Source organism: Salvelinus fontinalis, chromosome 40 (assembly GCF_029448725.1).
Source record: "Salvelinus fontinalis isolate EN_2023a chromosome 40, ASM2944872v1, whole genome shotgun sequence".
NCBI lineage: Eukaryota > Metazoa > Chordata > Actinopteri > Salmoniformes > Salmonidae > Salvelinus > Salvelinus fontinalis.
This window is the reverse complement of record NC_074704.1, coordinates 22,178,043-22,191,421: the sequence shown is the minus strand read 5'-3', so window position 1 is coordinate 22,191,421 and position 13,379 is coordinate 22,178,043. Positions and strand designations below refer to the sequence as shown.

Sequence of the window (13,379 nt, the reverse complement as noted above, 5' to 3'; positions counted from 1 at the left end):
CTGTGGTGTAACCAAGTTGGCGAAGGGGCTTTGTGCCCTGGTGTCTCCAAAAGGGGTTCTCATCAGTCATCCACGGAGGTAGGAGAGTGCCGACACATTGTACAAGTCTTAGTCTAGAGTTAAGCAGCTCTGTGGCGTGCCAACTATACATGGGGCGGGGCTTCCAGAAGTCCCATCATCCAACCACAGTGCAGGGGACACCCAGTGACGGGTGGGGTGATGCAGGGAAAGGGTGCTTGGTGGGGTAGAGCTCCCCTGCCCGACGGGCCCCGGCATTAAACATCGGGTTGGGGCCTGTTTATTCATCAATAACTAGGATACAGACAGGGCTGGGTTATCACTAAATTGACCACTAACATTTTGAAGCTGAGCCCTTTGCTTGTGCTCTGCTGCGCAGTACAGTCATATATGACCAGGATCATAACAATGTTCCTTGCGTTTTGTCTGAGTTTACAGCGAACTGCTCTCATGTCTCTTAATTGAGCAGAGCAGCCCAAGTGGAGCCCTTGCTATGGTTACTCACTGACTTGGAGTGCAAGGAGCTTGTGACAGATGGAGAGTAGCAACGTCTCGGGCATGGTTAGGGTTCGGGCTTTAAATTCTTGCCCGTGCAGGGCTCTAGTAGCGGGTCTCATGTTGTTTTGGATTGTACCCGTAGTCATTTAATGCTGGCTGGCTTGGGGATCCTGTGTGTTCGTTTTTTGATTAGCCATGGAGGGATTTGATAGGTCATTTTTGATATTCGATTTGCCATTGACATCATCGGTTTTATGCTTCAATTCTGTCTCAAACTGAAATGAGTGCTACTTCTTCAGTGTACTGCCAGATGAGATGCAATGAGCTTTAGTTAGTTAGTAGCGGTGGCTTTTCAGGTCGGCATGAGCTCATATTCCCACTGAGTAATTCCACTCTGAGTCCATTGTGCCAGTGGTTCTGGTTAAACGGAAGGGTAAAGGTCAGCAAGTTTTCCTCTATGGGAGAGTTTCTCCTTTTGAGATGCCTCATAGGAGATCAGCACCTTGCCCTCACCCTCAGGTCCCTGTGAAAAGCCTGCCACCATAGGGCGAGCTTGGGAAGGCAGCGGTGCATCGCTTCCCTGGGAGAGCCCACAGTAGTGTGTCGTCCACCATGGCCTGTTTTTGTTACGGTGTGGCTGTGGCTCTGGCTTTTTCAGGATCTTTCGTCTACAGCACTAAAAGCTTCCGAGTGTATATATTCTCTACGCGCAGAGAACTGACGCATGCAGTCATTGGGCAAATTGTCATGGTGCTCGTTTAACAAAGTTGGATCGACGTCTGCACGATCTATGTAACAGAACCGGATTTGGGCAAAGTAGTATAAAGTTAGTCAACAGCGTGCGCCACTAGGCAAAATACACAGGTAGGCTATGCTACAGTTTAACACAATCTGCTCTAAATTTAGCTGGCTCCATCATTCTAAACAGCACTGTAGGCTACTTCTAAACAACACTGTATAACTGAAGAAAATCTGAATACATATCCCCCATTTAAGCTGATTGAGATCCAATGGTTACTATAGAATGATGCTGCATGGATGTTTCCCTGGTAACTTGACGAATGATCATGTTGAATGCGTGGTGTTTTTGTCTTACTGTAGTTTTATGCTATAATATTCGCTTCTGTGGAATACTGTGATCCATGTGGTCTTGCAGACAACGATTCAGCGTTGATCTAACTTTATGAAACGAGCACCATTCCACTGAGTAGCCTGTTCTCTGCACCTAAAGTAGAGAATATACACGTATGCAAAAGCTCTGGATCTTTGTGTGCAGCCGACTAAAGATCCTGGGAAAGTTGGGTCGGCAACCACAGCCTTTTTGTTATTATCAGACGCCAGCAGGGACTGTGAAGGAATGCTAGCGCCTCTCCCTCCCTCACTGTGTCCCAGAATGAATTCTTTGGAGTAGAGCTGTGTTTTGTTTTGTGTGGTTTCCTGCCTCTTGTGCAGTGTGTGTGTGTGTAAGAATGCGGCAGTTGTGGTTAGTGTTGGGTCTGCCGAGGACATCACTCACTCACACACGCCTCGCCACTTACGGCACATACCCTTCTTATACCCTGCCTACTAGCCTATATAGAGCCTCGAACAACCACTCGCTAGTTGCAGCCTACATATAGGATCTTATCATAATCTCATGCTGCACTTTTGCCCAATGTAATTTAGGCCTATTAAAGGTCAAATGCAGCCATTTTTTAAAATCTCTATATCAAATCATTTCTGGGTAACAATTAAGTTTTCAACAACAAAAAAATATTTTAACAGATGGCTTCTTAGCACAGAGCTATTGGTCTATTAACTAATTTTCTGATGTCACCAGGCAGGCCCAAACTCCATCCCACCACAACAGGCTGAAATTTCAGGCAGTCTTTTCAAGCAGCTCTTACACTAAAAGGGCATGATCATAATTTTCAGGATTATTTCAACCTCATAGTATGGAAATATATAATAACACAGGAAAATCATGTTTTTGACTACACTGGGCCTTTAAATACATACACATTCAAACATGTTGTCACCCAAGATAATCTATTAAATACATATCCAACATGCTGGGCTGGCTTGAAATGTAACCCCTCTCCAATTAATGGAATAGGAGAATATTGGGGCTTGATCGTATAGTTTGCCTCAACAACTTCAGTCTCGCCTTAGAATTAGACTTTCATCCATGTTTCTCAAATGTCCAATTTCTAAGTGTTTATGGCTAAGCTTAGGCATCAACTCCGAATGGTTTAGGATGGGCTTGACAAATATCAAAAACAACTTCTATTGCTGGATTTGAACTTGCAACCTTTAGAACCAGAGGCAGATGCTTACACCCATCCCGGTCCACAACCAAAGCCTCCTTGAAGGTAACATCGCTCACTGTTGCCCCTAGTGGCCGATTTCCACGTCATCTCCCGACGTCCTCAGACCTGGATGGACGTCGAATACCGACTCACTAGTGACCTGCCTGGCTTGCCTTTGTTGATTTTCCAAACTGAGAGCAGGCGACTCCTAGGTCTACGGTAACAGCAGTGCGTTGGGGAGCATCTTTCATTTAGTCGAGACTGACTGAGACAGCCATGCAACTGGGTTGAGAACCGAGCTGGGAAAATATGCTCAGCAGAGCCTCTCCTGTCATCATGCTGTGAGTAATGACTGTCTTGTGTTGGTGGATTTCATCAGGAGATTGGATCTCTCTGCGTGCCATGTTTTCTGAGTGTTCTGTGGTGATGCAGCAGAACTCTGCAACACTGCCTTATATGGGCAGACGGAGCAACAGTCTTAAGCTCACTCTCTACACCCCACACACTTCACCCCATCCTCCGCTCTTCCACCACCAGTCCTAAGAGTTCATTCAACTTCCTCCTCTTACTAAATATATTGGCTCCCTCTTTGGACAGGCTGGCAGTCTAGATAGGGGAGGGGGGGGGTTCTGGCTTTCCCTGCTCAACAACCCCCCCCCCCCCCCCCCCCCCCCCCCCTCAGTGGTTAGGAACTATTTAGGAGGCTGTCTTATCTCATGCAGTTGGTAGGTTAATGACTGCCTTGGGTTGTATTCATTAGGCACTCAATGTAAGAAAATGGACTGGGGAGGGATAACCTGAACTTGACCAATAAGAAATGCTAGTTTTCGTTTTCCATTGCGAAACACTTTGCTACGATATTCCCTAATGAACACAACCCGTGTGTGTGGATCTGTTTTGGTCAAAATTAGAGGTCCACCGATTATGATTTTTCAATGCAGATACCGATTATTGGAGGACCAAAAAAGCCGATGCCGATTTAAAAAAAATATATATATATATATATATATTTTTTGTAATGATGACAATTACAACAATACTGAATGAACACTTATTTGAACTTAATATAATACATCAATTAAATCAATTTAGCCTCAAATAAATAATGAAACATGTTCAATTTGGTTTAAATAATGCGAAAGTGCAATATGTGCCATGTAAAACAGCTAACTTTTAAGTTCCTTGCTCAACATGAGAACATATGAAAGCTGATGGTTCCTTTTAACACGAGTCTTCAATATTCCCAGGTAAGAAGTTTTAGGTTGTAGTTATTATAGGAGTTATGGGACTATTTCTCTGTATACCATTTATATTTCATTTACCTTTGACTATTGGATGTTCTTATAGGCACTTTAGTATTGCCAGTGTAACAGTATAGCTTCCGTCCCTCTCCTCGCCCCTACCTGGGCTCGAACCAGGAACACATCGACAACGGCCACCCTCGAAGCATCGTTACCCATCCCTCCACAAAAGCCGCGGCCCTTGCAGTGCAAGGGGAACAACTACTCCAAGTCTCAGAGCGAGTGACGTTTGAAACGCTATTAGCGCGCACCCCGCTAACTAGCTAGCCATTTCACATCGGTTACACCAGCCTAATCTTGATAGGCTTGAAGTCATAAACAGCTCAATGCTTGAAGCATTGCGAAGAGCTGCTGGCAAAATGCACAAAAGTGCTGTTTGAATGAATGCTTACGAGCCTGCTGCTGCCTACCACCGCTCAGTCAGACTGCTCTATCAAATCATAGACTTAATTTTAACATAATAACACACAAATACGAGCTTTTGGTCATTAATATCGTCGAATCCGGAAACTATAATTTCGAAAACAAAACGATTATTCTTTCAGTGAAATACGGAACCGTTCCGTATTCTATATAAAGGGTGGCATCCCTAAGTCTAAATACTGCTGTTACATTGTACAACCTTCAATGTTATGTCATAATTACATAAAATTCTGGCAAATTAGTTAGCAACGAGCCAGGCGGCCCAAACTGCTGCATATACCCTGACTCTGCGTGCAATTAACGCAAGAGAAGTGACACAATTTCACCTGGTTAATATTGCCTGCTAACCTGGATTTCTTTTAGCTAAATATGCAGGTTTAAAAATATATACTTCTGTGTATTGATTTTAAGAAAGGCATTGATGTTTATGGTTAGGTACACGTTGGAGCAACGACAGTCCTTTTTCGCGAATGCGCATCGTTTATATGCACCGCAGGACACGCTAGATAAACTAGTAATATCATCAACCATGTGAAGTTTACTAGTGATTATGATTGATTGTTTGTTTTTTATAAGATAAGTTTAATGCTAGCTAGCAACTTACCGTGGCTTCTTACTGCATTCGCGTAACAGGCAGGCTCCTCGTGGAGTGCAATGTAAGGCAGGTGGTTAAAGCGTTGGACTAGTTAACCGTAAGGTTGCGAAATTGAATCCCCGAGCTGACAAGGTAAAAATCTGTCGTTCTGCCCCTGAACAAGGCAGTTAACCCACCATTCCTAGGCCGTTGTTGAAATTAAGAATGTGTTCTTAACTGACTTGCCTACTTAAATAAAGGTGTAAAAAAAAAACGTTGTCCAAAAATACCAATTTCCGATTGTTATGAAAACTTGAAATCGGCCATTCCGATTAATCGGTCGACCTCTCATCAAAATGCGTTGTTGTAACTTCTAGTGAGCTTGGTCAGTTGTTGACTTTGACTAGTGAATGCCCCTTTTCCTGTCTGCAGGGAACTGGTCCTATAAAAAAGTTCCATGTTGGAAACCCCCTTCCTTCCCCAATAAATCCCTCATTCTCCAATACTCTTTTCTCCTTGTAAACTCGTCTTTCTAAAGCCTCTATGCTCTCTCCCTCATTATCCACCCTCCTTTCCTTGTCATACCCTTTATACATACATACACACTCACACACACACTATGAATGAGGCCAATGTTTCCTCTGGCCAGAGCCCCAGTACTTCGGAGGCATCCACACAGCAAGGCCTCACTCAGACAGCAGTCCATTAATGAATAGCCAGAGACTTGAGGCCCCTGTTTTGTCAAACACCCATGGCACTATATAGCTCAGTTACACCATACTCTCTACCCTCCAGGCCCAGTTTAGTCTAGCTAGCAGACACTGTTAAATGCTCAATTGGGTTGTCTCTGTCAGGCACAGGAGCAGTCAGGGAAGGTTGGTCACAGACACAGGGTTTGCTTTGGCAGTGCAGTCTAAAATGGAGGTATATTGTCCACAGTCTTGTAGTCAAAGATGATGCAAGTACTCTGTACAGCACAGTGGAATCAGAGGAATGCACGGTGTGGTAAACCTGCTCTCTCACACACAGTGTATTCTGAACAAAAATATGAATGCAACAATGTAAAAGATTTTACTGAGTTACAGTTTATGTAAGCCAGTCAGTCAATTTGTAATTAATTACCCCTAATCTATGGATTTCACATGACTGGGAATACAGATACGCATCTGTTGGCCACACATACCTTTAAAAAAAAAAAGGTAGGATGCAGCCTCATGCAGCGTGACACCTCCCATCGCATAGTTGATCAGGCTGTTGATTGTGTCCTGTGGAATGTTGTCCCACACCTCTTCAGTGTGGGACAAAAACAATTGCACACTCCCTAACAACTGGAGACATCTGTGGCGTTTTGGAACACAACTGCACGTTTTAAGTGGCCTTTTTTTGTCCCCAGCACAAGGTGCACCTGTGTAATGATCATCACGTTTTTAATCAGCTTCTTTATATGCCAACATCTGCCAGGTGGATGGATTATCTTGGCAAAGGAGAAATGCTACATTGTAAACAAATGTGTGCCTAACATTTGAGAACTTTTAGTGCATATGGAAATTATCTGCAGTCTTATTTTATTTCAGCTCATGAAACATGGGACCAACTCTTCAGTGTATATATTCGTACACACCCTTCCTCTGACAGCTGTTTTATAGGCTGCTTCCCTGAGGAGTCTTGACAGGCCGAGCTGGAATGTGGACGGGGTGGCTCGGGTCACCGACAGACGCCCTGGCCCGAGCTTCCCCAGGCATTCTAGTGCACGTGACACTGGACCTCAACCTCAAACCTTTATGGTGGATTTATCATTGAAGCACCCCCTCATATTTCCCCTCCGCGCTCTCCTCGTTCAGCTCCCTCTGTGAGCTAGCAGAGAAAACAATGTATCTTCTTAGTTTTTTAACCCGTGGTTGAGACTGTTATGACACTACGCTGTCGTCAGTAACACCACCCTGCTCCATCCGCTACCCTTCTTTCTCTTTTTTTCTCTCTTTTTTGTTCTCACTGTAGTCCGACTGCATTTCCAACCCACTCTCAACACAGCTAAATCCCCCTCTGTTTTGTATTAAAGGGATATCATAAGTGACCCATTTTTTTTTGCGCTGCTAAAACGTGGCTGGCACTCTAGGGGGATTGCAGACAAACGGCTGTGATTAAACTGCAAGAAAGAAAGCGAGGGGCGAGTTGGATGCAAATATGAGACTGAGCCTGAGGGGCAACGAGTTTCTTCCGTCCAGACAGCCCACCCCAACAAGCTTACGATGGCAGCGTTCACCCCACACCCAGAGAGAGAAGCAGACAACTTGCAGAGTTTGTTTTCACGGACACTAGCTAGTCGGTTAATACCCAGCCACTGTGTTGTCAGGCTGCGGCCCGGGAGCAATTTCCTACCGGCTTATGAATTTGCATACTTCCAACACATGGTAATTGTTGCCAAGGGTATTGAGGTAATTGTGATATTAGCTGCAGTGCTAGCTGGAAAGTAAGCATGCTGTGTCCTGAATATGGTATTAGCCCTCTTTTTTTAATGGTATTTGTTATGCAAATTAATGGAAGGGAGCACAATGGCTCATTATTTCATAGATATGAAAGGCATCATGCATTTTTATCAGCCGTGCAATTTATTCTATTGTTTTATTTTTGTGGGGGGGGGGTGTTCCCCTTTTTTAATCATTCCAATTGCAAATCTATGCCAAGACTCAGCCTGGGATGGAAAGCTGCTCTGAAATTCCCTGAGAATTTGTCATAAGGACATTTTTGGTGATGAGTGGTTTTAAGATGCCATGCAATAGTTTTCAAGTAGGACAATCCACAGCTAGCTGCTCTGAAGCAGAGGAGTCTCTAACACCCTCACTAATCGCCTTGCTACAGTTCAACAAAGCCCGTGATATGCATGTCTAGGGTTTTAGTGATGCCACCTACCACAACCCAGAGGTGGGCTCAGTTCATGGTAAGGAATGCGATACAGGCTGTACTTTGGTAAGCCCCTGGCATTAGTGGTCAAGTCAGCAGCCCCTGGCATTTGCTGGACCAGAGATGGGCACAAGTAAAGCCAGGCCAGTGCCCATTCTGCCCACGGCCAAAACATCCCCCTTTTACCCTGCTGCTGTCCACCGAACGCGGGTACAGCGACGGCGCGTTAGTCTGACTCTTGCATGGCCCACTGGCGCTGCCCGCTGCATTTACTTAGATGGCAGTCGTCCCTCACTGTGGTGTCCCTCATCCCGCTATCTCCCCAACGCATCATTACGTCGCTACGTTGGTGTCAGAGCCCATCCTTGTGCAGTGGTAGCACAAACCGCGTTGTTTGAAACACTGCGTATTGAGTTGAACTTGAGATGATGACCAATTATTAAATGTAGTTTAGCCATGGTTCCTCTCCAAATTAGATTGATGAAAATGCGCAATGTACTAGGCGATTGATTGAGACTCGACTGGCCTATAACTCCTGGGCAATATTCCAAACTTGATTCAGCCAAGTCATTGATAACAAATTCTGTTTCACAGAAACATCTTAGGTCATCGAGTTGAAGTATGCTATAATATCTATATAGCATTGAATAATGTAGAGATGTGTAAGAAGAGCTAGCAGCTCTGGCGTAGCCCTGCTCAGTTGAATGCAGGCTGCAAGCTTGGCACCTCATGGTGCCTTTATCCTCCCTGGCCCCTCTCTTGCTCTGTGCTGGAGATGTGTAACAGTAGAGAGGAGAAAGGGGGAGGAGGAGGTGAACAGCCTGTCTGCCTGCAGTTAGAGCCAGAAGGAGAGGAAAAGAAATCATGGAAAATGGCACTGAAGGCTTTTTGTTTGTCCTCTCTGGTTGAAATAAGGGTCAGACCATTAGTTTGGAGGGAGAGAGATTGGGGGAATTTGAGAGGGGTGCAGGTGTTTTGGGGGAGGGGTGTTGGTATTAGTTCTATTGTTCATCTGCTATCAAACCGGCCCAACTAGTTCCACCGGGTCCCCCACAAGTGGTCTGTTTGTTCATTTGCCTTTCCAATTGACTGGGCTAATGTGCGGTTAGGCCTCATGCGTCGCTCACTAACGGGCCACGGCCAAACTGTCTTGACGGAAAGAAATTCCTCTGAACATTGAAGTAAGTGAATAAGTAGCAAACTGAGGTTTGTGTGGAGAGTTGTGGACAAGATGTTCCACTCTATGGTATGTGTCAACGTTAATAAGTAACTGAATAGTTTCTGCTCGGCCTCTAGGTTTCTCTATCTGCCCCCACTGAATAGCCCCTCTATAGAAAGTTGCCTTGATGGAAGTTTCAGTCAAACTATTAACGACGCCCTCCGTCAGATGGCTTCTGCATTAGTCTCTCTCGGTCTGTGCTCTCCCAGTCCTTTCCTCTTCCATTCTTCCCTCCCTTTCCCTCTCTTGCTCTCCTTCCTTTTCCATCTCTTTCACTCCCCCCCCCCCCCCCCCCCCCCCGCCTTTCACACTCTTGCGCTCTCTTCCTCCTCCCTTGCCAAGCCTGTTTGTTGAGCTCCAAACACTGATTTCTGCCCAGACCATCTGTTGACTGAGAGCAGATCTCATAGCGTATCGAGGCGGTAGAGTAGCGGAAAATGGAACAAGTGGCTAAGAAGAAAATCTAGGAGTGAGGGAAGGGGGGGAATACTGAAAAAAAAGAAACGGTTGGTGCTGGGGTAGAGGGGCAGTTGGACGGGGAGAGCTGGAGGAGTGGGTGGGAGGGCTTGTGATAGGAAAAGAAGGGGTGGTGGAAAGTAGAGTATATGAGAAAAAGCAGTGGAGGGGAGGCCATGTTGGCTTGGGAAGGCAGCCTGTCAGGTTGAGGGGCTCCAGTAAGGCTAATGATCCCCAGAGCCTGCTCACCCCCCCACCCCCCACCCAAACGTCCATCCATGCTCTAAATTTGTCTTGCACAGTATTGTCCATTTGAGGCCTCCCAGAACCAGCGTATGACTTTTCTTAATAATCGCTGGCTGTCATCGTGGTCAGCATCTGGGCTGGCAGCACCGAACAACAGAATCCCTGACAAATGGGACATGTGGTCCTGGTTTTCCAGACTCTCTCTCCTGTGGACTGTCAGGAGATTGCAAGGCCTTGCCTGAAGGACGTTTTGTTTTCTGTTATTGCAGGTCAAGCTTTTTGTAGTACTCTGACAATAGCAGTTTTAATCATGGATTGTAAATGTGTCTGTTCTCAGTCTCTGTGATCCTCACATTGTATTGCTATCAGACAGTGTGAGTGATTGTGCAATTTAGAAACAAAGCATCATGTTGGCTTCCCTGGCTGCTCTCATCGTGTTTTTCCAATAGTTTCACATTCCTCGGCGAGATCATGTGCCTCGTGGCATTTCCGTTGGTTTTAATGTTTTTAAAATGATACTCGTCTTCGACTGCATGATTTCATGTGTGGCTATTCTGATAATATACTTGACTTCTGCTACCAGTTCTATGATAAACATGTTTTTTTCTCACACCAATTTCAACCTTTTATGAATCGCTCTTCTCCCCATCCAGATCCGTGAGGTTGTTGAGAGGACGTTGGCTCCACTCCGGGTTCAGTGCGTTTGTGAGCCGCTGGATCCGGTGAGTGAGACCATTGCCGGGCCTACAAAAGGATGAAACCGGATGGGGCTGCCATGGAGCCCACAGAAGCCGTAGGAGCCGAGCCCTCGGCCCAGGGGATGGCCACCGACGAGATTCCCACCCAACCAGCTCCTTCAACTTCCCCGTCCTCTCCATCACAGCCTGAAGACACCCAGAACAGCGCAGCGCAGCCTGAAAACCCCACAGCCCCCTCTGCATCCAAGGAGGTCAATGGGGCCAATGGCAAGGCAGCAGCGGACCCCAGACCCAAGGCTAAGACCGTGGGCTTGGCTAAACCACGGCCAGGCACAGCTGGCACCAAGACCGCAACGGGTCCGGCATCAGGACCCAGCACCTCGCGTCCGGGCACGGCCCCAAGCCACATAGCCAATGGATTAAAGTCCTCAGCCAGTGACCTGGCCAAGAAAGCTGCTTTGGACAAAAAGAGAAGCACCACTATAGCTGGAGCACCGGCTGCAGCCACAAAGAGGTCCGTGGCTTCCACTGTCAGGACCCAAACTAAGGTAGCTGTCGGAGTCCCCAGGTCCACCTCTGCTACCAGGCCAACCAACGCTACATGGACTGCGGCGACGGGGCCTGGCACTCCAACGAGGAGACCTCCAGCTGCTGTGCCCATTAATGGGGCTGGGGCCAGACCCAAAACCACAGGTGAGCAGCCACAGACTATACACACACACATACTGCTGAGTATTTTCTTTTTAACCATGCTTTGGTTAGACACACAGCTTTTGTTTTCCTTTGTCCCATGTTGAGTCTTTTAGTTACTGTCCTATGTGTTTTAGAGCTCACACAAACCCACCTGTGCTTGGCTGCAGACATATTTGCTCTCAACTCCTACTACACCAATCCTTCATCCCAGTCGTCACCTCCACCCCTCATCTTCATCCCACCTTTTTCCTCCCCCCATCTCTCTCTTCATGCACTTTCTCATTCACTCTCCCTCTCCTCTAGCTTCCAGACATGCTGCCCCCAAGCCTTCCAGCACTTCAGCTGCGGCCAAACCCGATAGGACACTGGTTTCCAAGACAACCAGGTAAGGCAGCCTATCCCGAGCCAGTACCACCACCGGGCATGCAAAGTGATTTACCGTGCAGTGCCATTTGTGGCCGGAAAGTGCACATTTGAATGAACTCAGAGGGGGGAGGGGAACCCAGGCACTGTTTATAGTTTAAAAAAGAACCTCTCCCATCGCATACATAATACAATCACCCAAGATCTGAGGAGCCGCTTCGCACAAAAGGCATCACTCGATAAATCGGATCAGTGACCGACTTGTTTTGCGAGGAGCTGAAATGGAATGTCGTTGAAAAATGGCCATTGTGGGTCCCGCCGGTCTGTTATTGGATTAGGTCTCCCACTGTGTCACAAATGGCACCCTATATTATATCTTGCGCTGCTGTTGACCAGAGCATTATGGGTCCTGGGCAAAAGTAGTGCACTCTATAGGGAATACGGTGCCATTTGGGACGCACCCCTAGTCTACTCTGAGTCACACGAACAGAAATATACCTGAGACAGAAGAGCACGATCTCACACTGCCCCAGTCAGCACCACAGTGTTACTGAATAACATGGGTTATCTCCCCCCCACCAGGGCAGGTGTTATTCACTGGGATGTTCTAGCAACTCTATGGGTGTCTCAATAATTGTAATGGTCTAGTGGCAACCTCGTCTCTTGATGGAGAGGAGATGAGGTTCTTTTAGACTATTGAGATATACCCACTGAACAGTATTATGTCTCCACATCTAATCTCTTGTAGACAGACTATGTAAACATAAATGGTACCGTAGATCTGTTATGAGACAACGGCGCGTGAGATAAAGAGCAGCGTTAGTTCCAGTGCTTTGGCCAAATCAAGATTTCATAGGTGTTTGCATTTTTTGAATTTCGAGAGGGGACATTTGGCCCGTAGACTTGCCCGTAACTTGCAAAGAGAGTGGGTGGAGCTCTTTGTTAGACCATGGATCGAAACCTATCTTCTCCTAATGTGTATGGACCCAGAATTTAATCGAGCATCTGACCAATTACGCGATTAATCCACACTTAGTGCTCCACAGGACATACTGTTCAGCTCTTAGTTTCAATTAGATTTCTCTTCTCCCACTTCCTCCCCAATGCTCTGCTTTTATTCTGAGACGAAATATTGAACTGACTCAAACCAGTTGAATCCGGGAACACACACCGCTTTACCACCCCCTCTTTAGTTGGACTAAGGACAAGTACGAGTTGTTAATTTCAGCTGGTGTTTTAACAGGTGTATGTGTTGGACTTGAAACTGGCACCACTTGTGGAGTGGAGATCTAGTTTGGCCTCGGGTTGGCACTTAATCGCAGCATGTCTTATTAATGCATGTATCCCAGTGTCCTTATCCTTTGAATTATGCAGATGTGGGATGGTTTCAGCTGCAGGATTGTGGTTGTAAGACTTTCCCAGAGGGAATGACACTTGTTTTGGAACATTGTGACATCAGGCTTTTTTTCTGTGTGTGACGACTTGCCAGGCATGTGGGGGGTGGATGGTGTGATTTTTTGATGGATTGACATAGAGAAACGGCAGGTCACTGTGTGTGAACATACAGTGCGTGTTTGACAATAGGAGCAGTGTGTTTGACGACAGGAGAAGCAGGTTGTGTGTGAGAGCATGCTGCTTGTGTTTGACGACAGGCGCGGGTGGCAGCCAGACCGTCTCTCCATCCATGCTGGGCCCTGTTCC

At 46.4% G+C, this 13,379-nt stretch overlaps 1 protein-coding gene across 1 annotated transcript in view; it reads left to right on the top strand.

Moving 5' to 3' along the window:
• LOC129840021 (mucin-5AC-like) overlaps positions 1–13,379 on the top strand; it is a 54,704-nt gene that overhangs the window by 7,215 nt on the left and 34,110 nt on the right. Inside the window, exons 2-3 of the mRNA XM_055907824.1 lie at positions 10,578–11,315; positions 11,619–11,700. Coding sequence (XP_055763799.1) covers positions 10,679–11,315; positions 11,619–11,700 — 719 coding nt within the window. The 5' untranslated portion in view covers positions 10,578–10,678. The remainder of the gene's footprint in view (positions 1–10,577; positions 11,316–11,618; positions 11,701–13,379) is intronic.